The following is a 21,379-nucleotide window of genomic DNA, read 5'->3' on the forward strand; positions in this document are numbered from 1 at the left end:
ACTGGAAATGGGCCCCTTGGAAAAAGAAGCGCAGGAATTTCCTGTGTCTGGGAATAATTTGGATGTGAAAGTATGCGTCTTTCAGATCCACAGACGTAAACCACTCGTAGTGGTGGACACATTCCAACACATGTCTGACAGTCAGTATGTGGAATGGGCGCTCCATGATGCATCGGTTGAATTGGGACAGGTCGAGAATGGGGTGAACCCGCCTGACTTTTTTGGAGTGAGAAAGTAGCGGGAGTGAAATCCCACGTTCTACTCCCCCGGAGGAACGCGGGAAATTGCCCCTTTTGACAGTAACTCCCCTAGCTCTGTCATCATGGCATCTGACTCTGCCTAGGATGACACGGTTGTCTCCAATACGCCCGCGAGGCGGGTGGGAGGCGAACTGAAGTGTGTAGCCCCGTGTTATCAGCTTTGACATCCATGAGTCCATGTGTGTCAGCCTGATCCATGCTGCGCTGTGCTCTGAGAGCAGGCGTGCACATGTCTGTATGTTTGTTTACGGACATGGTCAGCAAGGAGCGCAGAGCCCATTCCGCCGCTGGGCGAGAAGTGAGATCGTGACCCCCAGCCCATGGTAGGGCTCTGTCGAAAGGGCGGCGGCCGGCCCCTCACGGCGGTCACCGGGTCATTGTCTTCCTTGTCCCACTGGCATGGCCAGGGGGAGGGGGATGACTGAGCAGCACCGTTCATAGTGAATGAGCGTTTGCTCCCGCTGTCTGCATAGTGAGAGAGCGGTGGAGCTCCGCGTGCAGCGGTGGGCTGGTATGCGCTTGTGTGGGGAATGACTGTCATGTTGTCAGCGCACTGTTCAGTGGGAACAAGTGCTGCTTGGTTGAGGGGAAACTGCTCTTTAGATGGGTGGGAGTGGCCCTTAAGAGGGCTGTTGTGTTTCCAGCTCTCAACCGTATGGGGACAGACATTCCCCATGCCCCGACGCCGCTGTTTGTTGGGTGGCTCGGGGGGTGGGTTAGACCAGGTGGGGGCTGCTTTCATGGTCCTCCGGCTCCGTGAAGCCTGCTGGTCATGTAGAGCCGGCAGTCGCTGTGGAAGGGGGCCGGGCGGAGGAGCGGAGCTCGAAGCCTGGGAAAACGCAGCCGCAGCAGAGGCTGTGGCGCGCTTCCTTTCATGGCGGTTGTCATTCCAAGAGCCGAGCCTTCGAAATCGTTCCGTCTGTAGGCGGGGCCCAAATAGTCCATCAGGAGCTATGGGGCCGTACAGAAACTTGCATCTGATGTCACTGGGTAGCTGTGTCATGTGGAGCCAGATGTTTCGCTGGGCCATAGTCTGCCATGCCATGACTCTGGACAACGCCACCGTGGGCGCCGTGGTCAGGGTGAGGATCGCAGTCATAGCTTTGCCAATCTCCGTGGCTAGCTCAGGAGGAAGAGCTCCTGGAGTAATGGCCACGGCGGAGACGGCGGAGGCTAGCAAAGCTATATTGTTCTGTGCCGTGAGACCCTGGGCCGCACACTGGTGTGACCGGTCAGTGACCTGAGCACATACCTGATCCTGGGGCGAAGGAGGCGTGGGCTTCCGGTGGCCGAAAAAAAATGGCCTTCGGAAGCAGGATGGACGCCAGGCTCTGCTCCAGGGGGGGGACCGAAGGGAAGCCCGCTTCTGTGTCGCCTTGACCCCGAGTAAACAGGGCGTAGCGAAAGACGGGAGCCTTCAGTTTCCCGGGCTGGGAGAACGCCTCTTCCACAAACAGCCGAAGCTCCGTAAAGCGCAGCCAGAGTGGAGCCCGTGAGGAGGGCAGCTCCTGAGCGTAAACATCCTCGCTCAAGAGGCCGCGAGCGGGGGCTGGAAGCTCAGCCGGGAGCACTATGCCTCTCTGGTCTGCCGCCTTTTTGATGATCTCCGGCAAATCCAAGAAGAGAATCTTAGCGGTGGAGGGTGGAGCCACCTGAGGCAGAGGGGAAGACCGCCGGAGCGGTGCCCTTGGCCATTCCGGAGATGGGGAGAGCCGCAATGGGAGGGCAGGGGGGAGGAGGGACAGCCGGTGACGGAGGCATTATCCGAGGGAATCGAGCCATCGGACTCGTGCTCGTCGACAAAGCCTTCCTCCGGCGGATCCAGGGTGTTGACGGATTGCCGTCTGTCTGCCCAGCTGTCATCCACCTTCCCCGCTAGCCTGACACTCCAGAAAAGCTTCCGCCCGCCGGTTAAGCTCTTTAGATGGCAGGCGGGCTCAGAACTGGCAGGAGGCGTCGGGGGTGAGAGCCAGGCCGGCGTGAGAGGCGCCAAGGCAGGTCTTGCAGTGGGGATGGAGGTACGGCGGCAGGATATACCTGGTCCAGCAGGTGGGGCAGAGACGGAACACCGCTGGAAGTCGAGCTTGTCTTCATACTGCTAGCTTGAAGAAAAAATGGGAGATGAGCAACGGGTCCGCTCTGAATGGGCCGATTGCTTGGCCTATGGTATTGCTGCTTGTTGCTTTCTCCCAAACCCCTGTGCCCCAAAATGACTTACAGAAGGATCCCAAAGCACTTAAAGCAGCCATATTATGCTCATTTTCAGGTTCATAATTGTATTTTAATGTTGCACCAGAATAGGTTTACATGGTTTAATTTTCAAAAAACACCATATTTTTGTTGTACTGCACCGCTCTCTCTCACTGCTGCAGCTCCTCTTTTCAGCTGGTCTCTGTTTTAGCTACAGAGTGAGACCTCTTTTCTTCTTCTTCTTCTGTACTATCTTTGATTGCACTGCACATGCCCAGTAGCTCAGATGTAGATCATGTCAGCTAGCTAACTCCATAGACAGTAAAAGAAAGGCTGTTTCTACAACTTCGGTCAGTTACAAGGCAGGAGTAGCTAGGAGACTTCTAAATGAGGGCGCACATGTAAGTAGTTCTTTTGTAGATTATGGTGAACTTGTGTGTGTTGTAGCAGTGCTTTGCTATTGAGAACGAGGTAGCATGCTAGCGTTAGCATGCTAGCGTTAGCATGCTAACGCTAACGCTACGAGCTAATGGTTGCGGTTAGCCTGCTTGTGACGTCACAAGGCGTGCCGATTTTGAACAGCTCACCTAGAGACTGAAGGCAGGACACATTCAGAAACTGTATCTCACTCTAAACAGCATGGATGGATTTTTTTCAAAGTTTGTATGTGTGTGGAAGCACCAGAGACACAACATAACACCCCAAATCCCAGAAAAAGTGTTTTTTTCATAATATGGGCACTTTAATATGCAACCACACTGTATACTGACTTACTGTGTGTACTTCTACTTCAGAGGAAAACATTGTACTACTACATTTACCTGACAGAGAACGTTGCAGATTCAGAGTTTACTCACAAAATATCACAATTAAAATGTGGAGTAATCACAGACATTTACGCCACGTGCCACCCATTTGGCCCGTTATAAGAGCCAATCAGCAAAAATCTGCATTAATCAACCACCATAACCAGAGAGTCGGGTATGGCTGCAGCCTGGAGACCTCCCATCTCATGCACTCCTGGCTGGTACAGCCTCCGGCCTTCGACTTTTCAAAATAAAAGCTTGCGTTATGTCTTCGTACTTTGGTGTTTTGGATGTTTTTGAACTAAACAGTATGGCAATCATGCTAATGAATACAATTATTTTTTCAGCAGATGTCTTAGTTACAACACGATGGAGCTAGCAAAGCAGTTTTGTGTTTATATGTCCTGGCAGGATTTATTCAGTTTGGGAAATCCCACGGTCTCTACAAAGCTATAGCTCAAATTGGCTGGCTGACCAAACAGGGAGAGACTAGAAATCCTGTCTGTTGGGTTGTTTTTGTATTTCAAGAGCGAATTGCCCCACAATATGAATACTTTGATTATCACTTATTTTGTTGGTAACACACACACACAGTGTAAATTCAAGTCACACAGGGAAATAGAGCCTATTGATGTCTTGATATATATTTACACGTGTGTGTGTGTGTGTGTGTGTGTGTGTGTGTGTGTGTGTGTGTGTGTGTATGTATATATATATATATATATATATATATATATATATATATATATATATATACTGTCCTTTCTTTAGTTTGTTTTCCATTTTCCTCTGACGATTCACAATTCGCCATTCACAGTTAGTTTTCAGGCAATTAAAAAATTGTTGGCTAATAATGTGCTGTCATACAATAATGCATATTTCAGTACTCCTTCCAGTCAGCTATAATATGGGTTAATACTGCCATTGCACAAGTTACACTCGAGAGGTTTGACAGTGCAAAACAATTAGAGGGCGTTCATGTTCTTTCATGCTTAATTGGAAAATATCCATACTTGCTGCATCATTTCGTGATGCATCATTTCATTTCGTTTCTTCAATTCAACTGGCATCCTGTTTAGACAATTGGCCCCTTAATTACTTACTTGACCCTGATGTATCTAGGAAGAGGGAGGGGGAGGCTAAGGAAGGATAGTTGTGAAATTGGTTAAGACAGTTTCCCCTGCAGTCCTGTGTAATGAGATCACTATGGATGGCCTGCAGTGGCTGTTTATACAAGAGCTGCACTCTGACTTCATCAGGCTGAGAGAGAAAGGGAGGAATAAAGAAAGGAGTAGAGAGAGAGAGAGAGAGAGAGAGAGAGAGAGAGAGAGAGAGAGAGAGAGAGAGAGGACAGCTGGTATTAAATCATCACAGAGGAGAGATGGGATGCAGGGAAATGGGAGGAGCAGAAGGAAATAAGAATATAAGAATGAATGAATGAGAAAGAGCTTTACTGAAAAGCTGTCTAACCTTGAGGGTGAGCGTGTCCAGAGGAAACGTCTGACTGCGTATACTGCCAGCGGCTGGACAAGTGCAGCTCACTGGCTTTGCAATGGCCTGTCTGGCATTGATTGACAGGTGGCTGAGGCTCTGTTCCAAGTCATGTCTGCTTTCTTCTATCCTCTAAACTGTCATACATTATACCCTATAGTATACTCTACCTTGACTGGATTTAAATTAAACCTTCTCTGTGGTACGTCGGTACTCATTTCTCATTTCTCGGTACAGCCATGCAAGAAGCATTGTGAAGCTGCACTTACAGGCACAGAGCTGCTTTCAACTTCATGCTCACAATGAAAATGCAAACATGCTGATGTTTAGCAGGTATAATGTGTACCATGTTCGCCATCTTAATTTAGCGATGAGCGTGCTGATATTTGCTAATTGGTACTAAACACAAACTAGAACCTACTGTAGGATGATGGGTATGTCTTTAGTTTTGCAGGTATTTGACCTGATAGTGTCGTTAGTTGAAAAGTCAGAGGGTGACCAAAGTGTTGACATTTTATTCTGAGGCGAACATGTATAGAGGATTCATCATCTGGGAACTGTAAATGTTTGTACCTAGTGATAGGCAATATGACTATATATCGTCAAAACGATATAAAAATGTCTATTGTATATATTTCTTTGTATGGTTTCTATTGTGATATCGATAAACCAGCGGCCTGCCTGCGCTACGGCAATATTTACGCTTTACATTCTCATCCTTGCACGTTATGTTCATTTTTCACTAAAGTTTTTAATAAAATAAGAAAATTTTTCGAGTATTTAATTCACACAGGAGTATACAAAAATCTGCTTTACCATGTGGTTATTTAGACTACTAGAGAATTCATACTCTAGGGGACATGAATATCTGTACACAATTTCATGTAAATCTATCCAATAGTTCTTACGATATTTCAGTCTTGACCAAAACACATTGCGGTCCCTAGAGTCACTCTGCTTGCACGACTGAAGAATAATCACTTCTCCAAAATTTGACGCTGATGTAAAAGCACCCACTTCTGAAAACACCCACAGAATTTAACATATTAAGATAAGCAGTAAAGAGCGCACTAAATGCATTCTCTAAATGTTTACAGATGTCAGTGGCACAAATCATTTATCGGTGTGACACAGTGTCGCTCAGCTAATTGGACTCAACGCTGATAACAGAAGGTTGGGGACTTGATAACTTTGTTGGCATATTGTATGGAAAGTAGGCAAAATCATTACACAGTGAGCCACTCTACCCACACGCACCAACTGCATAGCATGTGTTATTGACTACAAAACAGTGCTTTGATGCCATTGGCAAACAATGTAGACATGCTGTTCTTATTGTTGTGTGCCTTGTGCTATATCAAGTTGTGGTTTAATGTTTTACGCAGGATTAAGATAATAGCACCGAAGTGGGCCGCAACATTGTATTGCACTGTCTATCATAATCACAGCAGAATGATTATGAATATATATAAAAGAGCCATTTGTTACTGCAAGCGTGTTGCTGAGGCCATTCAGCCATATGTACGTATTGTGTAAAATATTACGAGAGTGGGTGCTTTCAGTGAATTTAGGCTATTTACTCAGTAGTTTACTTGTATGTTAGTGTTAGTGATGTGATCAAACTGTATTTCCACTGAGACCATCTGTACTTTGCATACTATGGCAGTCAAACACGCAACAGCTTGATACTGAATCATTACAAATCTCCCCCAGTGTAGTAGCACAGAGTGTGTAGTCAGTTAAAGGTACACCTTCTTCAAATAGATTTCACATGTAATTTATCCGATTACAATGTCAACCCCATGGGTAACAATATCAGGCATTGTTGAGATTGGGTCGTACCACATTGTTAGGTGCCCACTGTTTTGCACTGTGTGAATGCCCACTGAGGTTGGCGTGGGTGTCTCGGTGGCATCTTATGAATTTATTTGCCGCATGGTTTAGATAACTGCAGAAAGCCAACCACCCACGCTCAGCGTCTGATGGTAAGGGGAGACCTCTGAGTCTGTTTTTGTCATTACAACAATGTTCCTATCTCTATTCACAAGTAAAGATATATATATATCTATCTAAGCTCCTCATTCAAGTTTTTTTTAAATTCTCATTCTCAGAATTCAGTCGCTACCTTTTTGCCCTTCCTCCTCCCCTCATCTGCTGTTGCAATTTTTTTCTTGTACTTATCCATCCTCCACCTCTCTTCCTCTCCTCCTTCACTTGCTAGCACCCCCCACAGGCAGCCCAAGCTTAGTGCAATACCCTTTGGTGGTTCTGTGCTCAACTTTGCCTACATTGCTCTCAGGCAAGTTACAGTGCAGTGCCTGCAGGACTTATTGAGCTCCAATTACAAGTCAATAATTATATTGTTCAAGGTCAGGGGTGAAAACCTAGTGCTGCTAAGGGGGGTAGCGATGGGATGGCAGGTGTGTGTGGGACTCCATCAATCATTCAGTCAGTTGCTTGAATGATCTTTGCTTTCACTACTGCCTGAGAATCATTTTGAGATTCTGTGGTTTATTTCAGGGTTAAGAAAAAGGCTGCTGGTAATTCTGATGGATGTGGTTTGAGCTGCTGGGTCAAATCTTTCAAATGTGACCTACATTTCAGGTTTTGGATTTTACCTAATGTTACATTTGTAACTGTGACATTTTTTTCCTTCTTATTCAATTACTTAAGCCTTGTTATAATTAATTCAGGCCTCACACAAAGCTACTGTAAATCTCTTTTCCTTGAGAAACTCCCATTGACATGTCATGTGTATCACAGTAGGAAAAGGAAACTAGGGAATGAACATATTGATAAAATAGTAATGACAGCTTCAAGACCTGTGGGACAGACCCCAACAAAAAGTGATGCACTTTAATGATAAAACCAAACAAAGGGGAAATAGGAGCCTCATGAATAATTTGATGAATTACACTTGAAATGTGTGCTTGAAATTAAACAAGAGTGAAGCTGTGAGGGGAACTGTGCCTTTATACCCATCATCTAGTGCAGAACAAATCAGAAATGGTTTTGCACATATTAGAGACAATGTTGGACTTTTTTGGGCTACAGTGTCTGTTTGACTAGCATGATGTATGGAAGTTCTGTGCACTCACTGTAGCCAGGCATGCTGAATGGTTTATATGGAGAAAGTCAAATCCCCAAAAGAGTTAAAACATGGTGCTGTTGGAGCTGCAACGAACAATGAGGGCTCGAGGACTGGAGACACGTTTTTTACATTAGTTCTGTTTACTTGAAGACCTGCAAACCAAAACTGCCATGGAGGTCAAAGGAGGACAAGTCAGTTTGAAAGCCCTAGTCAATACATTTTTTAATCATATAAAGTCTGCTTGCTTTTTGTGTTTAATCATCATAATTGGCTTTTTGTTAATTGGCTTTTTACTGCTGTGGCTACAATCATTACTGACCTTTTAACAGAATCTTAAAACAGTAGATGCAGATGCAACAGTAGATCTATAAATTCTGTCGTTGACTGGTGTCAATCAAGGTATTAAAATCCTGATTTTTGGGCGCCTGGGTAGCTCACCTGGTAGGACAGGCACCCACATATAGAGGTTTACTCCTCGACGCAGCGGCCGCAGGTTCGACTCCGCCCTGCGGCCCTTTGCTGCATGTCATTCCCCCTCTCTCTCACCTTTCATGTCTTCAGCTGTCCTATACAAAATAAAGGCCTAAAATGCCCCCAAAAAAATAAAATTAAAAAAATCCTGATTTTTAGGATTAAAAATTGTGTCTTTAAAGTGCCGGTACACCTGCACATGCCCCTATACACAGACAGATGTCTATGATTTATACATAGAAACAACAATTGCCCTTCTCTGATCTTGTGTTCTGGTGCTGCTGCCATGTTAATCATCAATTTTGCAAACACGAAGGAAACAATTTAAATTAAACTTCCACCTGTGAATGAGCAAAACATTATTGACACATGGGGCCCAAAGTTTCATTTACTCTTACTCTGATCTCCTGTTGCTGAAAATGTTATTGATTTCGCTTGTTCAAATGATTGTGATGACTGTAGGCAATATGGCACACTGCTTCATGGGATAATGAGTTCACATTCATTTGTATATTTAATTCAGATGTCAGAGGCTAATTAGCGACAGTTTGGCATGTATCTGCCACATTTTGAGGGTTAGTGTATCAATTCCAAACAAAGGGCAACAGAAGACACAAAGTGTATATGAATTGGTTGCTGTATATTTTACTTGTATTAATTCACCCTTTGGTCAGAAGCTGTTTTGAAATTAATCTTTCTTCAGCTTCCTCTCTCTGCCTCTTTCTCCTGTACTAGTGTAGTGCCTGACTGCTTGCTCTCCGTTATTGCTGCTTGCAGCTTTCTCAGAACCGCTCATCTAAATAACTTCATACTGATCCTGAGCAATACAACTGCCATGACATAGTTGCGTCCCCGAGCAATGCTAGAGTATATGTGTCATTTGCGTCAACAGCTAACTATTTGGGACTAGGCTATTTCTGGGAACAAAAGCGTTCATTCTAAAAGTTACATTGCTGATGCTTGAAATGTAACATATTTGGTCTCTGACATCGTCGCCACGTTAATTAACTGATTAATCAGAATTCATTAAGAAGGAAACATGTCATAAAGTATAACCTTAAGGTCAGGCAAACCTTATATAATTACTGAGTAACACTCTTACACAATGACTGACATAAGGAAAAACTGACATGTTGTGTTCAATAATAGAGAAAGAAAAGAATAAATGAAAAGGAGAAAAGAGTTCCTCCTTAACTCGGTCACTGAAAGAAATAATAAATTAATATGTTGACGTCATCCCTTGTTGAATGGGAGCTTTGTTGTCATTTATAATTACAATAATTTTAAATTTTAACATCAGCTGCAGCGGATCATTTTTGGTGTAGAAACGGGGGGAGAGAGAGAGGCTGGATTTGAATTTAGAATATTTTCAACGCTTTACCTTGCTGTCAGACAGCCCTTTCCTTTCCACAGGGGTTTCCCGTCTCTCTCTTCCGGCCTGTTCAGTCTTCCTCTGTAAAAGTTATTCTGTATACTCTGGCTCATAAAGGTATCCTCTTGTCTCTATAGTGAACGCCATATGTCATTACTGTCATAAGCACTCATTTATATTTTCTTGTATGTGTTGTCTCTATAAACTGCTCAATGTCTGACCTAAACCGCTGATCTGCAGCATAATACAGTGTGTGGCACAGTTGCACTTGTGCGTAGGAATACATTGAGAAAATGTAGTTCCAAAGATAGGGCTAAACAGGGTACAAATAAGGTAAACACATCTTTTTTGGATACTTGCTGTGGGTATCTTTTTTGGGGAAAAGTACTTTTAGATATTTATTCTGGCAATGTAACCACCAATTGGACACAACTGAAGACAGGGAGTCCTTGTTGTCTGCACACCTCATTCAGTGTGATGTTTTTAATTTCCAAATCTGGTACCACGAGGGAAGCACTGAATTGGCACAATAATTCTACACACACAACATAAATAGTGATAAACATGCAGATCTATATCCCCATGAACACAAACACACTCCCTCATGCATGCAATTAAAAGGAATAATGATTCAGATGGAAAACATCGACACTTACACACAAGACATTCACAAACATGCACACAATAAACCCGAGCAACGCTTTGTCTACACACACACACACACACACACACACACACACACACACACACACACACACACACACACACACACACACACACACACACACACACACACACACACACACACACACACACAGTGTGAAGGTATTTGCAGACCAGCCAGATGTGTGCAGGTTAAGGATTTTACATCCCATGATTTGGGGCTATTGATGTTTCCAAGTTATTTTTTATGTTATACATTTATCTAATTTCTGTTAAATCTCATTTTCTAACCTTGTGTTTTCTTTTGGAGCTACAAGCATGCAAAAATATTCATGTATAGCTGTAACAAATTTGTTACACGAGTGTACTCCCTGTTGGCATCAGCTGCTGTAAATCTTCAAATGTCTACAGTATTTCCAGTTGTGGGAAACAGCCCCAGTGGCTGGTCTGCTCTTGTCAATCAGCAAATATGTTTCCCATAAATCTTAGTAAGGTGGCGGTTGGAAGTGATGCTTTAAGCAAGACGTCAGTAAAACTAAAAAGATAAAAAGGGAAGCAGAAAGAGAAAGAAACCCAGGAAAAGCTGGCAAACATGAACATGCTGCTTGCAGTTTACAGCTATCATGCCACATAATTCATTCATATTGACGTTAGAATCTTTCATTTACCTACCGCAGCAGCCTTACAATGTAGGCTACGTTCATTTTGTACAAACAACATCTTCAGTCCAGGTGAGGGACGGCAGCTGTCCCAATTGACACTGTTCAGGTTTCTGTTGACTTTCCATTATACAGGGATATGTTTGGTGTGCTGTACTGTGAGGAACTGTGATTAGAGCCTGTGATTTGGGCACATGTGTGCCTCCATACAACACGAACGCCACAGTAAAAAGTTCAATGAGGACATGTTTAGAGTTTGTGGTTTGCCCAAAGCTAACAACATATTGAATGAATTAAGAAATAATGTTAGTTCATTGACAAAGAGGTCTGACCAGTCCACTTCTGGCTGCATCTTCTCTTCCATTATCTTTGCTTAAATGTGATTAGAGTGAGTTGAGTTGGTCCAAGCTCCTTGTAAAGATGCCCTCTGGCTGTCTCTCTCTGTTATTTTTTTTATTTCCCTAACCTTAACTAAATTATTTAGTTGCTTAACATTACTACAGAACTGATGATTTGAACAAAACAGTTCTGTTAACTGATAACAATGTGATGACTCTTTACGATAAAAGTGGTGTGGTATCATTTTAAGATGCATGGACCTTTCAGAGTTTCTATGCACGCCTTGTTGTGGGGACACTATGCAATGCAACCACTATGCAACACAACAGGAGGCCTGGTTCTACTTTTTTCTCTTTCAACATATTGCTGAACTCTATCCATAATGAAACCTAAACCTAATCTCAACAAACTAGCTAAAAGTCACAACATGACACTATGCATGTGTCACATCTTAACTTTGATTTAAGCCTTTCACAGTGTGGCATCCCTTGATATAAAAATAAATAAATATATACTCACCTTTGAATATATACCCTTTCAACTAAATGCAGGGCTGCTATGTCAACATGGCCCATCACACACCCTCACACTTTTTACCAGCTCTCGCATCATCTCTGCAATTGAGAGAGAAAGACCGGGGGAAGAAAGGAGATAGAAATGGGGTTGTGCTCAAAGCTTCCCTCGGCCCCGAGGCAAGACACTATCTGTCTCCTCTCTCCTAAAAACAGTGGAAACACTGCTCCTATCTCCTATGCATTAATTAATCATCGAACCGAGCACTAAGCCTCTCTCTATAATCTCTCTGAGTGATTGGGGAGTTGGATTTTTGTTTGACTGTGTTATTTACTGTGGATCTTAACTGTCAAAAAATGTGGGGATACAACAGAAATGGAATGCATGCAGCAGACTTCCCAACTGTGAGAACATTGAGTTACACTGAATACAAAACTCAAGGTTTGTTAAACAGCAACACAACTTTATATTTACACCCAAAGACAATGGCCCTCATTTATCAACCTAACGTAGAAACCAGCGCAGATATGAGCGCAGAAATCATCTTACGACAGGCTTCACGTGTGATTCATGAAACGTTCGTATCACACCAATCAGAGCGTAAGAATGGTCGTACATTGATAAATGCAGCGGCTGGAAACGATCGTAATTTAAATATCACGCCCCAATATATTCTGGGTTTTGAGGCCTCGCCCCTACAATTTACGACCTGGCGAGACGTAATCCGGCTAAGAAGCGGCATTTTTCAGAGGTGGAGATTGAAACCCTGATATCTCAGGTCCATTTGCACCAACGTGTGTACTATTTGGCAGCCTGAAAACTGGTATTAAAGGCTGTAGAAAGAATGCGGAATGGAAAGAGATCACTGATGCAGTCAACAGTGTTGCTGTAGTAAATCGGACTCCAGCTGAAGTTTATTTAATTTATACATCCTTGACATATGTATGCTATAGTCCTAATAGCAATATACAGGCTTATATCACAATCTCTTAGGCATGTAGGTGTCTATATTTAAATAAACACACAGTAGCAGAGTTTATGCAGTGTCTTTTATTTTACTCGTGTTTTTTTCATGAGTCAGACCCAGGCAGCCGTGAGCTGTGAGGGAGAGCGCGTGTCCTCCGCCCCCCCCGTGCTGGACCACCACCCCATGTGTGCACTGTTGTATCGGTGCATAGAGGTCTTCTAAAAGAGCCAGATCTGCCATTGCCAATAAGTGATCAACTAATGACTTCTCCTTCTCCTGTTAAACTGATTATATGCTGCACCGCAAGTCCACTAGTCCTCGAAAACTTGACGTGAGATTTGATCGTAGCCTCCGCTCACGTCCATATTGATAAATGCTGAGCTTTGCGTGGAAATGACCATACGCCGGTTTTACGCTTCTTTTCTGTCGTACGTTCGTTTCATAAATGACGGCCAATGTGATTCTTATCCACATCTTAACCAACAGTGTTGAGCTGACAGCAGTTCGGGTGTCGTTCTTAAGGACACACAGATGTTAAATGAACCTGTGTATTCACCTTTGTAACAAAGGTTGGTCTCTCTAACGTTGGGCTACATATTTTATCTGTTCTGACTCTTTTGCTTAAAGCTAATCCAGGAAACTAAAAAGTCTACAATCTTTATTATGACAATACCTGTTATTTCCTCAGTTTAGACTCATGTATTCCTTGGTGAGATTGACTGTCTATCTTGAAACTGTTGTCTGTGAAACCAACAGATGATGACTATGTGTGTTGAGTGTGTCATATGTCGAGGACAAACAGTCTGCCATGCACTCGTCCTGTTAGTAGCCTATTCATACCGATTATTGCTGACTGGGTTAGCCCCTGAGATAGAGACGCACGCACACACACACACACACACACACACACACACACACACACACACACACACACACACACACACACACACACACACAGACGTGTGAGGACCTTCATTGATATATTTCATTCCCTACCTCGCTACCTTAAAGGTGCAGTAGGTAAGACTTAAACTTAAAACTAACTTTCTGTCATATTTGCTGAAACTGACCCTATGTTCGAGTAGAACTACATGAAGCAAGTAATTTAAAAAAAAATCCGGCTCCTCTGGCACCACCTACAGCCTGTAGTGCGATTTGCAAAAATCCACAGCTTCCTGTTCAGATGCACCAATCAGGGCCAGGGGGGGTGTCTAACTGCGTGTCAATCACTGCTCATGCACACACATTCATTCTCCCTTGTGGGGGGAGGGGCTTAGGAGACCGTTTTGGGCTTTAGCAGAAAGGGGGGGAGGGACTGAGAAGTTGTCGATGTTCAAATTTTTTGGCTAAGTCCTGGATCTTCACAATCCTACCTACAGCACCTTTAATCTTATCTAGTGATATTCAATATATCTTTAATTACCAACAAATCCCACAAAAGTTCAACAAAGAAATGATCCCTCTAACACTTATTGTTTGTGTATCCAAAGCTTGATATGGTTTATTCCTCTGTGATACAGAGGTTTTTGCACAAGGTGACATTTTTCATGACGCTTAATGTGGACGCGTTTTGAGTCAATCTCACAAACACGACCCTGCTGCCATTGATGTACAGTGGACCATCAAAAATCCATGAACTTTTTACCAGCCATCCGGCCCTGTTTGTCTTTTTACCGGCCCTCTCTGTGTTTCTGTCATAATCAGTTATCATCAAATATTCACTAGAGCTCCAAATCTGCAGCTGAAAATAAACCCAACAAATGCAGTATATTGCCACAATACATATAGTATACGTTTGGCTCCTGACTCAGTGGGAGTTTTCTGATGTGGTCGTCTGTGGAAAATGATTGCCCACCCCTGGACTAATGCTTTTTTTTATTAACAATGCATCAAATTGAATTACAATGTGTATTGTGAGAGGGGCTGCTTGTGGTGATGAACCCACAGATAATATTCACCCGACTCTCACAGTTCCTCTCAGCTTTACGGACCGTTTTAGCATCTTTCAGCTTCTTGTTTTGGGTTTCTGGCCTTCAATTTTACTGTTTTTGTTCACTTTCACTGTTCACATCAACATTGTGTAAATACGCATCAGGCAGCTAGTGGAAAATCTCTGACTGACCCACTGCACATTACCTACCCAGCACCAAACGGCAGAAAGACAAAGTTAGTGATTAGATGGTGAACATAATTGAGCATTTAGCAGCTAAAGAGCCAGATATTTCCTTCAGGAAATAAAGAAGACTAACGCAGAGCTAAAAATGAGGCCAGGTGGCCAAAAACACAACTTAAAATGACATGTTAATGTTGCTAAATCTCAGTTGGCTTTGTAAATAGGCAATCGTTTGCCAACAAATTCACAATATCAATTTAAGAAGGTGATAATATGTCAGTGTTGTTTACAGCTTGTTTCTCTGGCCCAAAGTACCCCAAAAAACAGCTAGTTTAATGTGAAACTCAAACTACCCTTCACAAAAATGGAGGAGCACACACACCCACCTGTTCCCTCTGTAGCTCCTGTCTCACACATGCACGAACGCACACACACATTCAAAATCCTGGCATCTCCTAATCTAATGCAGCGGAACTTGGCCCAAAAATACCACTTATATTGATATGATGAAGTTTCCACTGGAGATAAAATAGCTTCTGTACTGGCAAACCTTTCGCCTGGCCTCCATACAGCTTAGCAAGGCGAGAGTAGTTCTTGGCAGCACCCGCCATGTGACGGCGTTTCCATTACAGCGCAGGCAGTGCGCTATTTGTCTCACCCTCTGTGTGTGTAATGGAAGCAGCAGTGATGGGTGAGAGTAATGTGAGATGAGTGTGTGTCTGCTGTGGTGTGGTTTGAAGGGTTTTGAAACTTCTCTGCAAAAGTGCCAGGGTCATCCTATTATGGATGGCCTTTCTTTAGCTGTATCCAAGGGTCGGGTTTGCTCTGATTTGAGTCAGAAACCTCTCTCCATTTATGCTTTGTGCTTGTGTGCCTGTGTGTGTTGTATTTTCTATGTATTCACGCCTATTAAGGACTGAGAACCTGTTTTGCAGGGGCCACAGAAAAAAACAGTTCCTCTCTGATTCAATTACCACAGCGAGCTGAGCTGGAGGGACAACAAGAGGCTATGGGACAGCACGGTCTGCTTCACACAGGTTTCCTGACACAAGGTTGAACAAAGAGGCCTATCAATTCTGAAATGTGCACTTACATGCTTGATTTCACCTTTCTGTCTTTTTCCCCCACATGCCATCCTGCAACCGGCATCCATGACGTGACACCTAATTCCTCATGTGTCAGAACCAATCTGTACCAAAATTCAGTTTGCAGGAAATTGCCATTGCCATACAGTCCCTGACATGACATTGCTGATTGTTTATTGTTTACTAAAAGGATCCCCATTAGCTGATGTCGTAGCAGTCAGCTGCTCTTCCTCTGGTCCACACTAACACACAATACATACCCATTGTATCACAGACAACCCATTACAAGAATGTATGTAAAATCACATCAATATGCAATACACTTATCACGCCCACATACAACACATGCAGGTGTACACCCACGGACATACACACACGTACATTTCCCTTAAAACAAGAGATTAAACTGTCTAAACTAAACAGTCACACTCAGTAACTATTACATTATAAATAACCACCTTTTCACACAGAACAAACATTCTTTATAGAAAAGCAATTATACATTATTATAAAACAATTAGGTATATATATAGGCCACTAACAGTTTAGCCACACATGAGCAAGAGATTAAAATACATGAATACACAAATGAAAAATACCTTCAACAATAGAAGTCTCTCCACTGGCTGGGAAACCTATCCGCTCCATGGTAGTTGCTAGGAGCTGCTAGGCCTGGTGGAAGCTGGCTGCTAGGAGCTGCTGGGGATTGTGCAGGCTGTGAGCATTTACTTGGACTCCTTATTTGCATATGTTAACCTTATGTTTTGCAGAATTGCCATTATTGTGTTTGACTTCATTCAGACTTATGTATACATCTTAAAGTGTTCACCTGACTTTACTTATGCTTTTATCTGAATATCAGTCCAATTACATTTTTGCAATGTTCCCCCTTATTTATAGTCGTGAGCAGTGACACTTAGACTGTCTGTTTCTTTTTCTGATTCTTGCTCTCGCTCCCACTCATCATCTCTGATGTGACAGTTCTGGCAAATTGTGATGTGCATGGATAATTATATTTGAGTGCCGGCTTCTGGTGTGTAATTGAAACACTGGGACGCTAGTGCCAGCTGTGTCACTGATGGACATCTCTCTTGCTGCTCTGTTATTTGTTGCTGGTTTACTTCATCAAACCTGCATCAGCACTAACCTGTGATTCTTCGTGTCTCTCACTGTCTTGTATGTGCCAGAGCATACACAATATATACTTGTTTTGCTGTGATTTGCAGCATTGTGATTTAACACTGTTGCAGGTAGATGTACTGTAGTGTCCTGTATTTTGGATCCCGGAAATGCATGGTTTGGCTCGGATGACACCTAATTCTGCATCAGAATCAGAATAAGGTTTGCCACAATAAGTACACTTACGTGGAATTTGCTTTGGTGAATGGTGCAAACATAAACAAACAAACAAACCTATTAAACTACTCAAAATAGCACCACACTTAAACGGTAGCATAATGAGGGTCACTACATGCAAACCGAAGCATTGAGAACTTTGTAAGTGTACAGAACGAACGCTACTGTCTTTATAATCTATCTTTGTAATAAACTGTCTGTACACTTACAAAGTTCTCAATGCTTCGGTTTACATGTAGGGACCCTTATTATGCTACTATTTAAGTGTGGTGCTATTTTGAGCCTTGTTAGTGGTGGAAAATAGTGATTTACCAAGTGCCCCGAAAGCTAGCGTTAGCAGGTAACCACCGGTTTTGCGGTAGCTTGTTAAAAGCTAGAGACGCATTCGATTAGCATGAAAACATGTCCCAGAGAACGTTCGACTCGGTACACATATGTTATTAACCCCTAGGTTCATTTTACGCCGGAATTGTCCTTTAAATGTGCACTTAATGGCTACATACATGGTATGGTGCCATAAGACTGAGGCTAAAGCTGCATGTACCAGATAAAAGTCTGAGAAAAAAATCCTCACCGGTTAATGATTGACTAGTCGTGACTAAGACATGAAAATAGTGAAACAACATTGTTCTTGTATTGCAGTATAGAGCTGATGAGTCCTAGTGTTCAGGGGAGGGGTTTAGCAAATGGTCAGTTATAATGATTACATTTTAATGGTTAATTAATGATCACTTACCAAAATGAACACCACCCCATGCTTGTTAAAAATCATCGATGGCTATGCTAAAATACAGCATTCAGATACAGAATTGTCCAGAGTGACATGATCAACAAGGTATGACGAATTTCAGGCACAATTGTTCCCTTCATAACTCGCTCAAAAGATGAAGTTGTGGCCTTCAAGAACAGCAAAGCACTGACCTTCTTATAGCAGGGTTTACAAGGCTCTTTGAAATGTGTATTCTGACTGTCTTACACTATATAGCTGCCCATATTAAGGACAATGCAAACTAAAGAGGCAATTAAGGTCCTGTTGCAAAATTAAGATGTTTTTATTTTAAAAGAAATGCCTATTTTCTGTTGCAATAGATTGCAATTGAAGGTATAAATCCTAAATGTACATCTTGATGAAGTTTTAAGTTTTGGATTTAACAAAGCTAATACTGTGTTGACATTCTGGATAGTGGGAAGTTGTAACCAAATATAATCTGCAGTGTTTAGTTGGTGTGTTGTAGAATATTTGCTGAACCAAATGTGTGTGTGTGTGTGTGTGTGTGTGTTGGCAGGGTGCGGCTAGAGGCCTTCTCCGATAACAGCGGGAAGCTGCAGCTCTCTCTGCAGGAGATCATTGAATGGCTGACAGCCAAGGACGAGGAGCTGTCAGAGCAGCTGCCCATAGGAGGCGACGTGGGGGCCGTCCAGCACCAGAGGGAGTTCCACCAGGTAATGTGGACGATGATACCTTTTGAGTTCAAATATTACACAGCCAGTACACATATAGGTGGGATCGAGTCTTTGTTCTACCTAAGGGGAAATCCATTTCCACTGTATGTCTATATACACCCATACAAAAACACACATGCTCACTCAGATAAATTGAGTCTACAGTTGAGTCTATAGATGCATACAGACATAAAAACAGACTACTGTGTGTGGCAGAGAGGACAAGACTCCTGCTAGAGTAAAGAATAGCCTTTAAAAAATATATTGAGGTTGTAACCAAGGTCATGTGCTGTGGTCTGTGCAATGTGATGTCTCTGTCATTGAGATGTGAGACGCTAGAGGTTGGGAAGCGAATGATTTTGGAGGCAGTGTTTTTAGTGGGTGTTGAGTGGGTGAATTTGTTGTTGCTTGAGACGGTTAACATGGTAAAGAAACATGAGGAGAAGTGGGGTATTATGGGTTGTATACTTTTTCAGTGGCATTTGCAGTTTGCAGATAACAGAAAGTATTTGCTTGGATCTTTTGTAGAGATCACAGATATTGATCAAAGCGGAGTTGTCCAGCCTGAGTCAACACCAGAATAGACTACATTCTCTAAGTTCAGCTGTGTTAGTAAATATTGATGGTGGTGGGGCTTTGTGCACAGATTTTAACGAAGCCGAAGAATTGAAGATTATATTTAACTAGTTACAATCCCATCAGTCCCTGTGTTGTTTTTGTCTTGTTATGTCGGAATGTTGGAATTAATAAGAGTTGCTGACAGTGGAGTGAGCAACTTTTCCTCCTCCTGTCAGATAATTCCTCTACAGTTCAGTGATTTGAACTGGCTTGTAAATCCCTTCAAGGGCTTGTGTGGATAGAAGGGCACACAAGCTCACAAACTCAGAGACTGAGACCTTATTGATCACAGCACAAATCAGTGCTTGTTTATCTTTCCAATAAATATTTTTTTACCCTCGTATTGAGGGCAGGGAACCAGTACTTTCTCTATAACCCGGGATCATAATTTGACTTTCTGGTTGTCAGCTGATTCTGCAGGACACAGTCACAGGTGACAGGAGTTCTAATCTATTAATTTTCCCTTTCGACCAAATCCAAATAACATTTGCCACATACATCAGACTTCTTCGATAGAGGATGGATACCCGACCCGACGGGACAGGTTCGGACAGATATTTAGAAATGATGTTCGGGTTCGGGTCGGGCTCGGTCACATCAGCGCGATAAGGCATTGAACATTTAAAATTCACAACAAAACAAAACAGCTTATTATGTAGGTAGCCAATGGGCCTGTTTTACTTGATGCAAAGGTTCATTTTTGTGATTAAAATAAATTTAAAATATTACACTAACATCCGTCTTCCTGTGTGCGGAAATGTTTTTATGTAGCTGTGACAACGAAACACGTGCATATTAGGCTACATGTACAGTACATGTGTCATTAGTATGAGAAAAAAATTAGATTTTAACTGTGTCGGGCTCGGGTCGGGCTCGGACATAAATATCTTAATGCCTGTCGGGCTCGGGTCGGGTTCGGACAAAAAAAGGCGGCCCGATCCGCGCTCTATTCTTCGAGCCCCTTATTCAGGTCTGTGTTGGTGTGTACAGATTGTACTTGATTTTTTTTAATTTGGTTGCACCTTTTATAGCAGGTATATAGTATAATGTAAAATATTTTTCACCTCACCAGAGCAGTGAAAAAAATATGCATGTTTTTTCACATTCAATACATTAAAATAATATAAAACTTTATCGATCCCCAGGAGGGAGGGAAATTAAAAGTGATACAGGAAGTCACCCAACAAGAGTTTCTGTTGATGTAGTGTTTACATTTTTTTAATTTGACTCTATATATATATATATATATATATATATATATATATATATATATATATATATATATATATATATATATATTTTATACATTGATTGAATTTAGCCAGTGTTTTGCCACAGCTCGTCAGGAGCAGAGAGACTTTGTGGTGTCCATTGTGCAGAGATCAATTTACTGTGTGCAGGACCTTTAACTGCTATACAGGGGTTCATCTCATTATCCTTGTCTCCTCCAGTCTCTTACCCATCTTCATCACTCACCGCAGTGGAATGAGGTTCCTTTGCTTTGTGGGGATGGTCCTTTTTTTCTCGAAAGGAATGCAAACCCAAGTGTATTCCATTCATTTGGCTGATTAGACCTTTTTAGGTTAAAATTGGTTTTGGGCTAGAATGAGATTTAGCTGAGGGCACCAAACTACAGGTGTAAAATGTTCCATCTTAAAGGAAAATTCCGGCGAAAAATGAAGTATACGTATACAGGCAGACACCGTCTTGGGAAAACAGTCATGACCAGTCGAACGCCCTGCTTGAGCTTTGTTACTGGTTGCACGGCGTTCGTGGTTCGACTGGTCATGACTGTTTTTCCAAGATGGCGCCTGCCTGTATAACGGTACGGTCTTTATAAATCTTTTTAATAAACTGTCTGTACACTTAGAAAGTTCTCAATGCTTCGGTTTACATGTAGGGACCCTCATTATGCTACAGTGGAAATGTGGTACTATTTTGA

At 42.6% G+C, this 21,379-nt stretch overlaps 1 protein-coding gene across 4 annotated transcripts in view; it reads left to right on the forward strand.

Annotated features, from left to right (window-relative positions):
* Positions 1-21,379, forward strand: part of drp2 (dystrophin related protein 2) — a 198,227-nt gene that overhangs the window by 118,244 nt on the left and 58,604 nt on the right. For all 4 annotated transcript variants that reach the window (XM_036007108.1, XM_036007097.1, XM_036007114.1 and 1 more), the window contains one exon: positions 18,663-18,819. In XM_036007108.1, the coding sequence (XP_035863001.1) occupies positions 18,663-18,819 (157 nt within the window). The remainder of the gene's footprint in view (positions 1-18,662; positions 18,820-21,379) is intronic.

The sequence above is a fragment of the Sander lucioperca genome, chromosome 1, assembly GCF_008315115.2.
Source record: "Sander lucioperca isolate FBNREF2018 chromosome 1, SLUC_FBN_1.2, whole genome shotgun sequence".
NCBI classification, from domain to species: Eukaryota; Metazoa; Chordata; class Actinopteri; order Perciformes; family Percidae; genus Sander; species Sander lucioperca.